We start from the raw sequence: 16,856 nt of genomic DNA on the forward strand, positions 1-16,856 counted from the left end.
GATCGGGGCTAGATCCCCGGCTATGTCATACCAAAAGATGTTAAGAGACGGTACTTGTTGTTAACCTGCCTGGCGTTCAGCAGAAGAAGCTAAAACAAGGCCTGTTCAGCTCGGAGTCGGAGTATACCGTGTCTCAGTAGGGTATCCATTTTAAACTGCCGCATGGTTTCTCAATTGGCTAGCGCTATAAAATTGGCATTAGTCCGGACTAGTACAAGCAGCCACACACGCATATTGCTAGTACAATAATCTCGAACGTGATGTTAATCACCATTTCACCTCACCTTTTAATTAATACATGGGGCCATTTTGGGGACCATCACTTATCCTCACTTCTCCAGTCTGTGCCATTGTCTCTCTCCTCACTGGCTTTTTAAGTGACAATTCTTACTACTACTAATTGAAAAACAAACACAGTTGCAATTAATAATGTCAAACAGGAGACAAGGTTCTATGTAACAATTGTATCAACTAACTAATTTTATTGGAGGTCATTTTCTTCAAATTGTCTTCGGCCATTATCTCTATAACCCACGCAGATTGCTGTCCAGAGTTATGCCGCTTAGACATACCAGTAACCTTTAATCATGGGTTTGAATCCCTGTTATCCAGGTAATATTTCTAGGTGTGTCAGCCCCATACCCATGGGTTTCGCCAAAGTGGTAAATATGTAAGACCTGCATCCCATTGCGCTTTCACCTCACATCTCCCACACTGCCTGATTCTCATCCAAAGACCCTTACACCACTGGGCAATCCTCCTTGACTAAACAAACCAGTGTTTTGTATATAGAGTTTTGTAGTATAATAGAAGAAAGAGTTGATACAATCATTGGCACGCTGTTTGTCTCCAGTAAATCAATGAAAAATTACAAGATGCCATCAGACACATATCTCTTTACAGCTGCTGCTTCTCACCATGTAAAGGTGTTCTGGGCTAGATTGTGTCTGATGGACAGACGGACAGGGTCGATTGGTGTGGATTGTTGTTCATGCAATCACTCACTGGGCCATGTAACTAATAACCACGCTGTTAAAATCGTTTGATATGCATCCACTGCGAGCAAATCACTTAGAAGCTATATTTGAACGAGGCGCCAACTCAACTGATTTCGCTTGAAACATGACTGGGATCCTGATTTGGCATACGACGTCCGAGTAGAGCAGGGAGAGAACCAGTCAAGCTGCTAACGTCACGTGATGCATGACAGTCTCGCGAGATTTATGACGTCGCCTTGACGACACTTTCACTACTGGCATCGCCATTGTTGAGGTTATACTGCTGTCAAATTACAACTTATCTGCTGCTTTTTGCCTTGTCTTTGCTCATCTCCGCTTGTGCAAACCATGAGCGCATACACCCAAGGTATTTCTTTGTTTCTGAATTAGCCATGTTGGCCCATTTCCTTGTTTTCTGATTAAATTTCTTAATTAAATTTGAAGTAAGCCGAGATCTAAATCCATTGAAAAATTATTCTAGTAGGCAAAGATTTCTACCACCAACCATTCACCATTTATATAAGATTGCATTTTTGTAGCCATTGATAACATGTCCACATCTGAGTCTGAAACATGTCCGATATATACTTTCCTTATTCTTATTCTGAAAAGAAATGTTTGTCGTTGATATAAAGATTTTTTTCAGGTTAAATTGGGGCCATTTCATCCTTTTCAGTCTGTCGATAAAACAAATCATCTATTTTAAACGTTTCATTTGATTTATCTTTCCAATATCAAAATACTTGTCAGTTGTATCAGATTTAATTTCCAAGGCTGATAGATCTAGGCATAGTTGTTTCTCTTCAAATACATATACTAAAAACCACTGGTGTGTTAATTTTGCCTTTTCATAACATAGATATTTGTAGCCCTTCTGTAACAACAGTAAATCTTGCTCAGGGTAATATTTAACATTCCACTTTGTCAATGAGGTTGTGGTATCACAATATTATAACTTTAAGGTTAAACCGTTCCAAATAAATATACTGAAGATTATTATCAGACTCAATCATAAATATTTTGAAGCTTTCAAGGTGCTAATGTGCAAGTGACTTCAAAGAGGGCATAGACACGACAGCTAGTCCGTTAGTTCGAGACAAGTGAACATGGAAAGGGACTAGTTGTTTGTTTTATTCCAAAATCTTGTTGCTTTAATCAAACCACTTTTCTGAACTACGGAATCGTTGGATATGACCAATCTGTGGTGTCTATCCCTGCAAAGGCTTCCATCACTATAGATAACACTAACATCAACATAGAAACTTTCCCTTCTGTCCATCATATGCATGTGATTCGCTTACGAAGAAAGTAAACAAACATGTAATGTACAAATAGTAGAATTCTAAAACATAGTATAGCAGCGGCACAACCACTGGTTTCATTTTGAAATGATAAAAATAAGCTGCGTATTTAGATCTACGTAAAGTACGCAAAATGTGTTGCTTCCGAACAAATGGGCATGACAACAGTCAAAACCCCGAGGTTCTTCACGGTGCTGTGCGTAAATACCAAACGTAACCTTTCCACCTAGCTTACCTATTTTCCCCATAGATATTTATTTACTGATCCAATACAGGCATCACATAAAAGTGAATTCTACTGCCGTGAATAATTCACAACAGGTGCATCTGGTTTATTGTCGTTTAGACAGGTATATACAGTTGTAAACATTTACGACATGTGACATTGGGGCTGCACATGAATGTTTGAAATCACATGAAACAATATTTTAAGCTGAATTATTGTAAAAACTTAAATTTACTCATTGGTTAAAAAATACTCAAGGGAATAAAAACATATTGAAAACCTAAAGAGAATTATCAATACCCAGGGTCAATGGTAACATATGAGTAAATACACCATGGCTAAAACAGTATCTGGAATCCTGTGTTTTTATGAATCTTTCATAACGTTTGTGACAATGACCAATCAATATCATAATATAGAACAAAATAATTAATAGTGTTAATATGTTCTATCAAGTATTATTCTGTGAATGTACATGCTACGATCACTTAATACCGGAAAACAAATCAATTTCGCAATCATTATCAAAACGAACACTGACAACATTAAGACTAATTAAACTATTCATGTAACATATGAAATGCATGCCAATTGTACGTCAATACTTAACAAACTTGTATAACGTTCCTACCAGGGTACCTATACACGAATACACTAAGTATATTTCCGCATACACGTACTGACCATTGATAAAACGTTTCCTTCATATGCAATAATATAGGTTGATGTAATGACTCTCTCTCCTGTGTGAAAAGGGCGCAATATTAATGCGTCTGGAAAAACACTCGATTATTAGCAAATCGCCGTCATATAGCTGGTATATTGCCGAGTGCAGCGTTGAAACAACAAACAAACACATCATTAGGAAATTTTCATGATTTGAGCATATTTGGATTGGAAGTACTTCCATAGCATCACCAAACTACAGACGCACCCTTACAACGTTTTGGATGGCAATCAGTCAATGTCCTAGCAAATGTACCTATCTGAAACCCTGGCTTATATACTTGCCTATTCTGAACTGACAAGATGACAGTGATCGAATGGATGATCAGGACCACTTTAAATTTGTCTAAAAGTAGTTTGTATACTGTCTTAAGTTGATTTTGTTGCATTTTTCCCCATTTAACACTCTCATTCTTTCTTTCCTGACAGCTCTTGACCTCGTGATCAGGTTCCCTTTGAACTTTGACATCTGGGCCCCTCCTCGCCAAGTGGGTGTCTTTGGGAATCAGTAATTTACTGTTATTGTAATGAATTACTAACATGTGATACCAAAACATATACTGCTGATTTGGAAAGTTATATTCATGAGCAGTATTAACCACGTATCATTATCACTAACGTCCTTATAATCATAATTATCCCCTTATTGATCCATTTCCAACAACTACCCTCTTCTTCCTGTCCTCCTATCTTCTGTCTCTCTCTACATGTCCTTCTCTCCCTCCCTGTCAGCGTCCTACTGGGAGGTACATGACCATCCTTGAACCCCTGTCAGAACTTCCCGTCCCTTCCACCTCTATCCCCGACCCTGCCCCTCTCTCTGCCTCCGTCCTCCGTGATGCCCCTCACTTCGTCGATATCAACCTGGATGATGACGACACCCCGACCCAGTCCCCAGTTCGAGTCTTCCTGTCACGTGTGTCTGGATTCTTGAGGAGAGTGTTCCGTGTCAAGATGGACGCTTAGAGTGACATCTTACTACCTCTTGGAACTTGTGTTAATAATTACCTTGGACCTTTAGAATATTAAAAAAAAATAAGTGTTCTCTACATTTTGGACCTTTCGGACTTTTTTTAATGTTTTGGATATTTTGATCATTTAGGACCATTTTGCTATTTTTGGACCCCGGAATAAATATTTTTTTTAAATACTAAACCTTCAGTTTTTTTGGACTTTTTAGATACTTGGGCCATTTTGGATTACCTATAGAAATACGTTTTGTGCTTTTGGCTCTTTCGGATACTTTTGGCTTTACACTTTCTAGATTGGACTTCATTAAACCATTATGATTCAATATTTATTGTTGTTTTGTTTTTTCCATTTAGCCGTTTCTCCTTTAGTCACGTTGTTGCATACAATCTCCTTGGTTTGTCAGCCCCTTATACCCGTGTGCTTGTGGGTTTCACCATCTGTTGGCAGTATTTAAGGGCTTTTATGTATGCCAACCGCATTCAGCAGTATTTCAGCTACAGATAGTCTATTGACTGCAATCGGGCTACAATGACACGCGGTCATCCGAGACACTGACAACCTGATCCATGGACTTAGTCGCCTCGTACATTCTCGTACCAAGGAAATGGTTTGACGTTGTTATTTCATGAAAACAGACATTATCAAGGACAAAGACAATATATTTTAATGACAATCATTTAGAATAGAATATTGTGGGTGCTTACTCGTAATAATTACACTTTACTACTACTTTTTTACACTTCGTTTTAGAATTCTCAATTTAACCTTTGCCTCCCACCCGTGCGACTGCATTAAAGCTGTCGCCAAGAGATGGATATATGTTGGACACGCACTCTAAACTTCAACCAAACACAAATAGATGCTTACACGTTAGTTTTCAATTCTAAAACACTTAAGTCACTACTAGTTTACTCCATTTAGTTTTAGAATTCTCAATTTTTCTTTTCTGTGCGACTTCTTTAAAGACGTTGCCAAGGGCACATTGTACATAACACGCATTCCTGCTTCAACGAAACACAAATAAACGCTTACACGTTAGTTTTCAGTGAGAAACAACACCACTAGAGTTAATGGTGAACACGATTTAAACAAATAATATTTTTGATTGATTACAGTTCAACATGTCGGAGTTTATCTGCACGGTATCGTATTGGCACGTAATTTAAGGGACGCAACTCGTGTTCTCTTGGCAGTATCGTATGTAAATAAAGGGACGCAACTGCATGCGTCTCATAGTAAGGCAAACACCTCCCTTGAGTGTGAGTCTGGGTTTTGCGCCGCTTTTAGCAATATCACGGCGGGGAACACCAGGGTCCACGTGCACAAAGCGGTTCTATCGTTACAATCATTGTAAATCCTAAAGATCGCGATCTTACGCTTTGGCTTCAATCGCCACCCACTTGTACAAAGCGAATGTAGGCTAAGATCATTGTAAGCTACAAACGAAACTTACAATTGGTCCGGACCAATCTTAAGTAGCTAAAATCGTTGCAGTCCCTCATCAAACTTGACAAAATGGCGTGCAAGACTTGGTCTGTTTCACATAAATAATCTGTTTTACGTTCAAACATTGCCTCTTTATTTTCTTAAACTTAATGATTCTAATCGACACTTTAACAACATTAAGAACGCACCACAGATTTAACGTTAGAATTATCGTTAATTGGGATAGTTAACCACATAATTATCGAGCCGAAAGCTAAAAGTACTATTTCCACCCGACTCAATTCTGAAAGAAGAGTGAAACAACATACCTTTTCGCTAATCACGGGAAGGATAAAAACCTAAGTATAGTCTGCAACCGATTTGTAACGTCCGTGACCTTTTGGAGAAATCAAGGGCAGCTAATCTTAGTTCATACTCTAAATAGGAGTGGTTTCCCTTTGTATAAGCCCGTAGAGTACAATCTACCTTGCCCAGTGTATTAATGCTGTAGAATCGCTGAGCTCCCCCTATATTTCTTTTGGGTCACATTCGTGTCAGTTATTTTGTCTTTCGTTTATCATTAAATTAATCTACAAATAAAAACAAGTTGAAGAGCAAACCCAGACATGTTTAAATCTAAAATCGAGTTGGACGGGTTTTAATATCTGAATTTAAAATAAATACAACACAAGTATTCATCAAACAAGCAAATGCACATGATGAGACATTTGAAATGTTTGTGAAATATCCCATAAATAGCAAACGTAAATATCACACTTTTAAAAAATAATTATCAATATAATTAATACCCAGTGAATACATATTACACAACTGCTTTCTCGAAACATTAATAATATTTATTATTCTTATTTCCCGTCCATGCATTCTTGAAATTCTCCGTTTTTCTGTGTTTTGAAAAGGTAGGCATAACATCCTTTGTTATAGCAACGAAACGAAAACATGAAGGACATATTTAGGATTTTACGAAAAGCTCCCTCAAATAGATGAAGATCGTACATTTACGTGGTATGTCAGGACATATTACTATTATTCATTTTAATTTTCATAATAATTATGTCACTAAATAATGCATTGATTCGTATTTCAATATTGTTGATAAAACACGATTAGGTATTTCTCTAGTTGCAATACAAAACAATTCCTAAATCACGACAGTATTAATGCCGACAAAAATATATGCCATCATTCCAGTAATCGTTTCCTTCAAATAATTGGGACCTTTCTTAAATCTGTGCAAGATGCGATGGAGGGAGGGAGGTACTGGTTCCACTTACTGTATGCGCAGCAGGTTATGCGTGTCTGTAGACAACTGTAGACGGGAGTCGAGTTTAAGATAATCGTATCTCCACCGTTGAAGATTTCAAACTTAGCGAAGATCGCGATCTTAAATCCAAACCGTCTTACAATCGCCCTGAGATCAGTTGGTGAAAGTGGAATAGGACAGTTGTATGGTGATTGTAAAGTTGATTGCAGGCGCCTAAGATCAATTGTAACTAAGATTGTTCTGTGCAAGTGGGCCGAGAAATGGACTCCACACATTGTTCTCATGTGGGGAAAAGAACCCTGTTGCCACTAGCCTACTCCACTACGCCCTTCCCCTGGGACTGAGGCCGGAAAACAAAGGCATCTCCAAAGGCAGAAGGAACCCAGATTCGGCATGGTGTGAATGGAAGAGGCGCAAACGTTGTTTACAAATATTTCTTCTCCGACAAAAAAACAACCAGGCTGGCCAAATTGTCATTGATTTTGCTCCAGCAAAGAGGCAGGGACAAAACACTACAACGTATATATAATTATATTGGAAGCTTGTTTGGTCGATATGTGGGTAAATAGCCGGAGAAACGTATTGATTTGTGTTTCCTTTTTCGTTCATATCTACAAACACAGGTTCTGTGAAGATCCGGGGTAGAAAAGGTCTTCAGTAACCCATGGTTGCCGTAAAAGGCGACTATGCTTGTCGTAAGAGGTGACTAACGGGATCGGATGGTCAGGCTCGCTGACTTAGTTGAAGCATGTCATCGATCCCAATTGCGTGGAACGATGCTCATGATATCAATCACTGGATTGTCTGGACCAGACTCGAGTATTCACAGACCGCCGTCATATAGCTGGAATATTACTGAGTGCGGCGTAAAACAACGTCGTTCAACATTGTTCAAATCTACAAACACAGGTGCTACTCTTATTTTAACCCAAATTCCCTGAGAATGTAGTTGATGAGAGTCTCTTGTGTTCATTCCGGGCGAGACGACTCCACCAGCACCTCCTGCTTGGAAGAATTAACAAGGATCGGGTGCATCATACATAGTTACAAAGCGTCACTCATGCTATCAACCACTCGACATGCTCGATTATATACACGCCGTCGTGAAATGGCTGGAATACTGCTGACAACATTCACTCACACACTCACTCACTCTTTGTACAGCTGTTCCATAGACCCCCATTGGGATTCTTGGTCATGGGTCCAAGTACCCCTGCTTGTAGGGCCCGAATAATGAGGATCAGGTGGCTTGTATAATTACATTGTGTGACCCCGCTGATTGTGTGTGATGGACAGACAGACGATGTGGATTGTTCATGCTGTCGCTGGATTGTCTGGCCCACGTTCTATGCGAAACACACTCTTACTGTTGGAAGCCGTGGAAACCCCAATTCACAGATAGTCGTGCTTTGTGATGTAATGACTATTTCCAGTATAAGTCCATGTATTGCAACCAGTCTGTTAGACTTATGGATAAATCTAGACTGAACACGCTGTAAACACTGCCAGAACTATTAAGCAATGTTTAGGGTTGAATTTATATGTATTTAGGTTTTGCATGTTTTTTTTTCGTTGGTTTACGAGACCGACTGTCATAAATAACCTGAAATTATTTATCATTTATTCAGGTTTCATCATAAATATAAATCTCGTTTTGTGAATCAATCAACTATCAATGACTATTGCTAGTTGTCATTTCTAACTCCTCTGCCCAACAGTGACTGAACTTACAAGAGTAAATCAAAATATGTGTTTATGTATGTTCTAATGTAGTAGAACTATTTAGAATATTGTTATTCCCATCAATCTCTGTAGAATTCATTAATCATTGTTATTTCTGAGAGGTATGAAGCTATGTTAATTGAAGTAAATAATTAATCATTATTTATTTGTAAATTGTTGTTATCCACAATAAAATGTTTCAAAATAATCAATGAAGTGAGTGTGTAATTTAATCAACTAAACACGGTGTATGTTACAAATAATGCCATGATATCCATCACTGTTACTGAACATTCTGAATGATATGGATATATCTGCTTGTTTAGTCAAGGACCGCCTCCGTGATCTAGTGGTAGAGTGTCTGCCCGGCGAGCGTAAGATCGGGGCTAGATCCCCGGCTATGTCATACCAAAAGATGTTAAGAGATGGTACTTGTTGTTAACCTGCCTGGCGTTCAGCAGAAGAAGCTAAAACAAAGCCTGTTCAGCTCGGAGTCGGAGTATACCGTGTCTCAGTAGGGTATTCATGTTAAACTGCCGCATGGTTTCTCAATTGGCTAGCGCTATAAAATTGGCATTAGTCCGGACTAGTACAAGCAGCCACACACGCATATTGCTATATGAGTACAATAATCTCGAACGTGATGTTAATCACCATTTCACCTCACCTTTTAATTAATACATGGGGCCATTTTGGGGACCATCACTTATCCTCACTTCTCCAGTCTGTGCCATTGTCTCTCTCCTCACTGGCTTTTTAAGTGACAATTCTTACTACTACTAATTGAAAAACAAACACAGTTGCAATTAATAATGTCAAACAGGAGACAAGGTTCTATGTAACAATTGTATCAACTAACTAATTTTATTGGAGGTCATTTTCTTCAAATTTTCTTGGGCCATTATCTCTATAACCCACGCAGATTGCTGTCCAGAGTTATGCCGCTTAGACATACCAGAAACCTTTAATCATGGGTTTGAATCCCTGTTATCCAGGTAATATTTCTAGGTGTGTCAGCCCCATACCCATGGGTTTCGCCAAAGTGGTAAATATGTAAGACCTGCATCCCATTGCGCTTTCACCTCACATCTCCCACACTGCCTGATTCTCATCCAAAGACCCTTACACCACTGGGCAATCCTCCTTGACTAAACAAACCAGTGTTTTGTATATAGAGTTTTGTAGTATAATAGAAGAAAGAGTTGATACAATCATTGGCACGCTGTTTGTCTCCAGTAAATCAGTGAAAAATTACAAGATGCCATCAGACACATATCTCTTTACAGCTGCTGCTTCTCACCATGTAAAGGTGTTCTGGGCTAGATTGTGACTGATGGACAAACGGACAGGGTCGATTGGTGTGGATTGTTGTTCATGCAATCACTCACTGGGCCATGTAACTAATAACCACGCTGTTAAAATCGTTTGATATGCATCCACTGCGAGCAAATCACTTAGAAGCTTTATTTGAACGAGGCGCCAACTCAACTGATTTCGCTTGAAACATGACTGGGATCCTGATTTGGCATACGACGTCCGAGTAGAGCAGGGAGAGAACCAGTCAAGCTGCTAACGTCACGTGATGCATGACAGTCTCGCGAGATTTATGACGTCGCCTTGACGACACTTTCACTACTGGCATCGCCATTGTTGAGTTTATACTGCTGTCAAATTACAACTTATCTGCTGCTTTTTGCCTTGTCTTTGCTCATCTCCGGTTGTGCAAACCATGAGCGCATACACTCAAGGTATTTCTTTGTTTCTGAATTAGCCATGTTGGCCCATTTCCTTGTTTTCTGATTAAATTTCTTAATTAAATTTGAAGTAAGCCGAGATCTAAATCCATTGAAAAATTATTCTAGTAGGCCTAGATTTCTACCACCAACCATTCACCATTTATATAAGATTGCATTTTTGTAGCCATTGATAACATTTCCACATCTGAGTCTGAAACATGTCCGATATATACTTTCCTTATTCTTATTCTGAAAAGAAATGTTTGTCGTTTAAATAAAGATTTTTTTCAGGTTAAATTGGGGCCATTTCATCCTTTTCAGTCTGTCGATAAAACAAATCATCTATTTTAAACGTTTCATTTGATTTATCTTTCCAATATCAAAATACTTGTCAGTTGTATCAGATTTAATTTCCAAGGCTGATAGATCTAGGCATAGTTGTTTCTCTTCAAATACATATACTAAAAACCACTGGTGTGTTAATTTTGCCTTTTCATAACATAGATATTTGTAGCCCTTCTGTAACAACAGTAAATCTAGCTCAGGGTAATATTTAACATCCCACTTTGTCAATGAGGTTGTGGTATCACAATATTATAACTTTAAGGTTAAACCGTTCCAAATAAATATACTGAAGATTATTATCAGACTCAATCATAAATATTTTGAAGCTTTCAAGGTGCTAATGTGCAAGTGACTTCAAAGAGGGCATAGACACGACAGCTAGTCCGTTAGTTCGAGACAAGTGAAAATGGAAAGGGACTAGTTGTTTGTTTTATTCCAAAATCTTGTTGCTTTAATCAAACCACTATTCTAAACTACGGAATCGTTGGATATGACCAATCTGTGGTGTCTATCCCTGCAAAGGCTTCCATCCCTATAGATAACGCTAACATCAACATAGAAACTTTCCCTTCTGTCCATCATATGCATGAGATTCACTTACGGAGAAAGTAAATATACATGTAATGTACAAATAGTAGAATTCTAAAACATAGTATAGCAGCGACACAACCACTGGTTTCATTTTGAAATGATAAAATAAGCTGCGTATTTAGATCTACGTAAAGTACGCAAAATGAGTTGCTTCCGAACAAATGGGCATGACAACAGTCAAAACCCCAAGGTTCTTCACGGTGCAGTGCGTAAATACCAAACGTAACCTTTCCACCTTGCGCACCTATTTTCCCCATAGATATTTATTTACTGATCCAATACAGGCATCACATAAAAGTGAATTCTACTGCCGTGAATAATTCACAACAGGTGCATTTGGTTTATTGTCGTTTAGACAGGTATATACAGTTGTAAACATTTATGACATGTGACATTGGGGCTGCACATGAATGTTTGAAATAACATGAAACAATATCTTAAGCTGAATTATTGTAAAAACTTAAATTTACTCATTGGTTAAAAAATACTCAAGGGAATAAAAACATATTGAAAACCTAAAGAGAATTATCAATACCCAGGGTCAATGGTAACATGTAAGTAATTACACCATGGCTAAAACAGTATCTGAAATCCTGTGCTTTTATGAATCTTTCATAACGTTTGTGACAATGACCAATCAATATCATAATATAGAACAAAATCATTAATAGTGTTAATATGTTCTATCAAGTATTATTCTGTGAATGTACACGCTACGACCACTTAATACCGGAAAACAAATCAATTTCGCAATCATTATCAACACGAACACTGGACATTTAGACTAATTAAACTTTTCATGTAACATGAAATGCAAAACAATTGTACGTCAATACTTAACAAACTTGTATAACGTTCCTACCAGGGTACCGACGAATTGGCTCTAAGTATAAACGATGAGTATACGCCACACACAGTGTAGTTTACATTCACTAAGTATATTTCCGCATACAGGTACTGACCGCTGAGAAAACCTTTCCTTCATATACAATATATAGGTTGATGTAATGACTCTCTCCTGTGAGAAAAGGGCGCAATATTAATGCGTCTGGGAAAACGCTGTATATCTTAATAATTCTGTTGCTAACACTTATTTTGCTAACGGCAAATGTCATAAGGACAACCCATGAAGATCCAGGTTAGAAAGGTCTTCAGCAAACCATGCTTGTCGTAAGAAGCGACTAACAGGATCAGGTATCATCGTATCCCAATTGCGTGGATAGATGCTCATGATGTAAATCACTGGATTGCCTGGTCCAGACTCGATTATTTGCAAACCGCCGTCATATAGCTGGAATATTGCTGAGTGCGGCGTTGAAACAACAAACAAACACACCATTAGGACCTTTTCATGATTTGAGCAAATTTAGATTGAATGTACTTCCATAGCATCACCAAACTACAGACACACCCTTACAACATTTTGGATGACAATCAGTCAATTTCCTAGAAAATGTACCTATCGGAAACCCTGGCTTATATACTTGCCTATTCTGAACTGATCTGATGACAGTGATCGAATGGATCATCAGGACCACTATACATTTGTCTTAAAGTAGTTTATATACTGTCCAAGTTGATCCTGTTGCATTTATTCCCATTTAACGCTCTCATTCTTTCTTTCCTGACAGCTCTTGACCTCGTGATCAGGTTCCCTTTGAACTTTGACATCTGGGCCCCTCCTCGCCAAGTGGGTGTCTTAGGGAATCAGTAATTTACTGTTATTGTAATGAATTACTAACACGTGGTAGCAAAACATATACTGCTGATTTGGAAAGTTCATGAATATTATTAACCACGTATCATTTTCACTCACGTCCTTATAACATCCTAATTATCCCCTTATTGATCCATTTCCAACAACTACCCTCTTCTTCCTGTACTCCTATCTTCTGTCTCTCTCTACATGTCCTTCTCTCCCTCCCTGTCAGCGTCCTACTGGGAGGTACATGACCATCCTTGAACCCCTGTCAGAACTTCCCGTCCCTTCCACCTCTATTCCCGACCCTGCCCCTCTCTCTGCCTCCGTCCTCCCTGATGCCCCTCACTTCGTCGATATCAACCTGGATGATGACGACACCCCGACCCAGTCCCCAGTTCGACTCTTCCTGTCACGTGTGTCTGGATTCTTGAGGAGAGTGTTCCGTGTCAAGATGGACGCTTAAAGTGACATCTCACTACCTCTTGGAACTTGTGTTAATAATTACCTTGGACCTTAAGAATACTTTTAAAAAATAAATGCAATAGTGTTCTCTATATTTTGGACCTTTCGGACTTTTTTAATCATTTTTGATCATTTAGGGCAATTTTGCTATTTTTGGACCCCGGAATAAATACTTTTTTAAGTACTAAACCTTCAGTGTTTTTGGACTTTTTAGATACTTGGGCCATTTTGGATTACTTATAGAAATACGTTATGTGCTTTTGGCTCTTTCAGACACTTTTGGCTTTACACTTTCAAGATTGGACTTCATTAAATCATTATGATTCAATATTTATTGTTGTTTTGTTTTTTCCATTTAGCCGTTTTTCCTTTAGTTATGTTGTTGCATGCAATCTCCTTGGTTTGTCAGCCCCTTATACCCGTGTGCTTGTGGGTTTCACCAACTGTTGGCAGTATTTGAGGGCTTTTATGTATGTTAACCGCATTCAGCAGTATTTCAGCTACAGGGAGTCTATTGACTGCTATCTGGGTACGATGACAAGCGGTCATCCGAGACACTGACAACCTGGTCCATGAACTGCACAGGGACCAGTTCTAACCCGGAAACACAAAGGGTCAGCAAGGTACTCACCTTGAGTATCCAAGATACGTTCAATTAGTAATTCTCTACGACTGCACTTACGATTTGTTAATATATTTCGAATCTTAATTATTTTTCTCTTAGCGGAACCAAATGCAGAAAAGGAACGGAAATGGTGTGGTTTTGCTATTTCATAAAAACAGAAAATAGCAAGGCAAAAATAATCCCTCCCACCTCTATCCCTGCCTCCGTCCTCCGTGACGCCCCTCACTTCTTCGATATCAACCTGGATGATGATGACACCACGACCCAGACCCAGTGGGAGTCACGTGTGTCTGGATTCTTCAGGAGAGTGTTCTGTGTCAAGATTGACGCTTGGAGTGACATCTTGCTACCTCTTAGAACTTGTGTTAATAATTACCTTGGACCTTTAGAATACTTTTGAAAAACAAATATGTGTTCTCTACATTTTGGACCTTTCGGACATTCTGAAAATATTTGCACAATTTCATCATTTTGATATTTTGGACCTTGCAATGAATACGTTTTAAAAATCTAAACTTTTTATGTATGGGAAATACTTGATATATAAATAAACAAAGATAGATTGTGCTTTTGACCTTTATGAAAATTTGTTTACATTTTGGCCATTTCGGACAAACTTTCAACTTAATTATTCAAAAATTAGTTATAACCATTAAAGATTGGCTTGATTTTCTAGCTCCATGTTTTTGTTGTGATATTACACACAAGCTTAGTTAATAATGACCCATTTGAGATCAAGTCATTTACCCTACTTCAATGCCAGACTTGTTCTGGATCCTTGAGGAGTGTTTCCTGTCAAGATAGATGCTTGGAGTGACATCTTGGTACTTCTCGGAAGTTGCGTCATATAATGACCACATTGAATCATTAGAATACATTTAAATACAAAATAGTAATACTTTGTGCTATAGGCATTTTGGACCCTTTCGAACATTTGCGGTTTTCACTTTTCACAAATGAACGTCATTTATACATTTTGACGTTTTAACGTTTGTCTTTACTTGATTAAATTGATTACCAACCAGTATTAATTATTAAAGATTTCTAGAACCTTGTTTTTATCGCCCACGACTTATAATGACGGAGGGGGGAAGAAAATATAGCCATCAGTATGTCTGTCTGTCTGTCCGTCCGTCTGTAATCATTGTTTGTCCGGAGCATATTTCCTAAACCATACAACCTAGCTTCACAAAACTTGGTACACTTACCAATCAGGCTCAGTAGTAGTAGTTAGCTATTTAGAGATTTTTCCAATTTTATATTTTTGTCGTTTCCATGGAAATATGATGAACTTAGGAAATTTGAGGGTACTGCTCTTGTCCAGAGCATATTTTCTAAACCGTACAACCTAGCTTTGCGAAACTTGGTACACTTAACAATCAGGCCCAGTTGAAGTGCCTTTTGCTATTTAGGGATTTTTAGAATTTTATATTTTTGTCGTTTCCATGGAAATATGATGAACTTAGGAAATTTGAGGGTACTGCTCTTGTCTTGACCATTTCTCCTGAACCATACAGCTTAGCTTCTCAAAAGTTTTTACACCTATCAAGCAGGTTATGTAGTGGTGACTTTGCTATTAACAGATGTCTTCTTTTTTTCAATTCAAATTGAAAATTGATATTGCATATCTTCTAAACCATGCGACAGAGTTTCACCAAACTTTATGCACATATCAATCATGTTCACTAGTAGTGCAGTTTGTTATTTATAGATTTTAATCTTTTTAATTTGTAGCCCCTGACATATAATTCTAAGGTGATACTATTTACTGATATCATGATTCATATACTATATATGATGTGAGCTACATAACCTAGTACATTCTCTTTATGCCTTTGTGTCATGAGGCTACCACAGAGCTATTCATATGCAAATCTGCGAAGTTATTGTTATTACAATTTCCTGAGATCATCAGAAAGTGAGCTACATGAACCAATATTTAATAACCTTCATTATATTTCTGGTTTTGGCATCAAGGAAAAGATTTCCTTGCCAATCTAAATACATTTGAAGGTACACACAGTTTACCGACATGCCATGTCGGGGGGATATGTCATCTTCGGATGTCATTTTGGGCATCTCTCTAAACCAGTGTGATACTGATCAGGTCCTATAGGCCCAGAGCAATCTTATAACTCCAACCCTTTAACTTTAACTTACAATACTTGTGGAGGCAATCTTTTGCACCTGTTTTCAAGTCCCCTAATATGGATCAATCTCAGATTGGCTCTATCCTAGTACTGCTGAATAATTTTGTTTTGATAAAATTGTACAGAAATGACAACCATGATTAAAAGACCATCCCTACGTAGTGAGTTTTATCACGCTTTGAACAGTATGTTCAGTTATGGCGATTTGGATGTGGGAGAGGACATGACAAACTGTGCCACCTTGCACAACCGGAATGCAGTGCCGGTGTAGTTAGTCCTTTGTCCTGAGTAACTAGAACCCAGTTTCTGTCAGAAATTAAGTTGGAGGCAGAAGGATTTTTGTGTGTACTGCAGTCTTTTTCACTAAATACACATGACTTTCAGCTGGGATTGTTATACAAATGTACTTGTTAATGCACTTTGATTATGGAGGAACCTATATTTAGGTCCATGGATCAGCAAACCATTTTTGTGCAAGTAATTAACATTACACAAGTGATTTATTATTGCAGTATTTCCAAGTTGTCTGTTCCATCAAGTTTTACAAGGATCTCTGTTCAGTTGGAGTAAATAGAAGTACAAAACACAAT

At 38.1% G+C, this 16,856-nt stretch overlaps 2 protein-coding genes across 2 annotated transcripts; both read left to right on the forward strand.

The window, feature by feature from the left end:
- Positions 1-1,346: 1,346 nt before the first annotated feature.
- Positions 1,347-4,217, forward strand: LOC139452115 (uncharacterized). Its single transcript, XM_071233437.1, has 3 exons — positions 1,347-1,365; positions 3,681-3,739; positions 3,984-4,217. Exons 1-3 carry the CDS (start codon positions 1,347-1,349, stop codon positions 4,215-4,217), a joined length of 312 nt encoding a protein of 103 aa, XP_071089538.1.
- Positions 4,218-10,384: 6,167 nt separating this feature from the next.
- LOC139453390 (uncharacterized) lies at positions 10,385-13,492 on the forward strand. The gene is made up of 3 exons (XM_071235071.1): positions 10,385-10,403; positions 12,959-13,017; positions 13,259-13,492. Exons 1-3 carry the CDS (start codon positions 10,385-10,387, stop codon positions 13,490-13,492), a joined length of 312 nt encoding a protein of 103 aa, XP_071091172.1.
- Positions 13,493-16,856: the final 3,364 nt, after the last annotated feature.

Source organism: Haliotis cracherodii, unplaced genomic scaffold, assembly GCF_022045235.1.
Source record: "Haliotis cracherodii isolate W230 unplaced genomic scaffold, xgHalCrac1.p SCAF_9, whole genome shotgun sequence".
NCBI lineage: Eukaryota > Metazoa > Mollusca > Gastropoda > Lepetellida > Haliotidae > Haliotis > Haliotis cracherodii.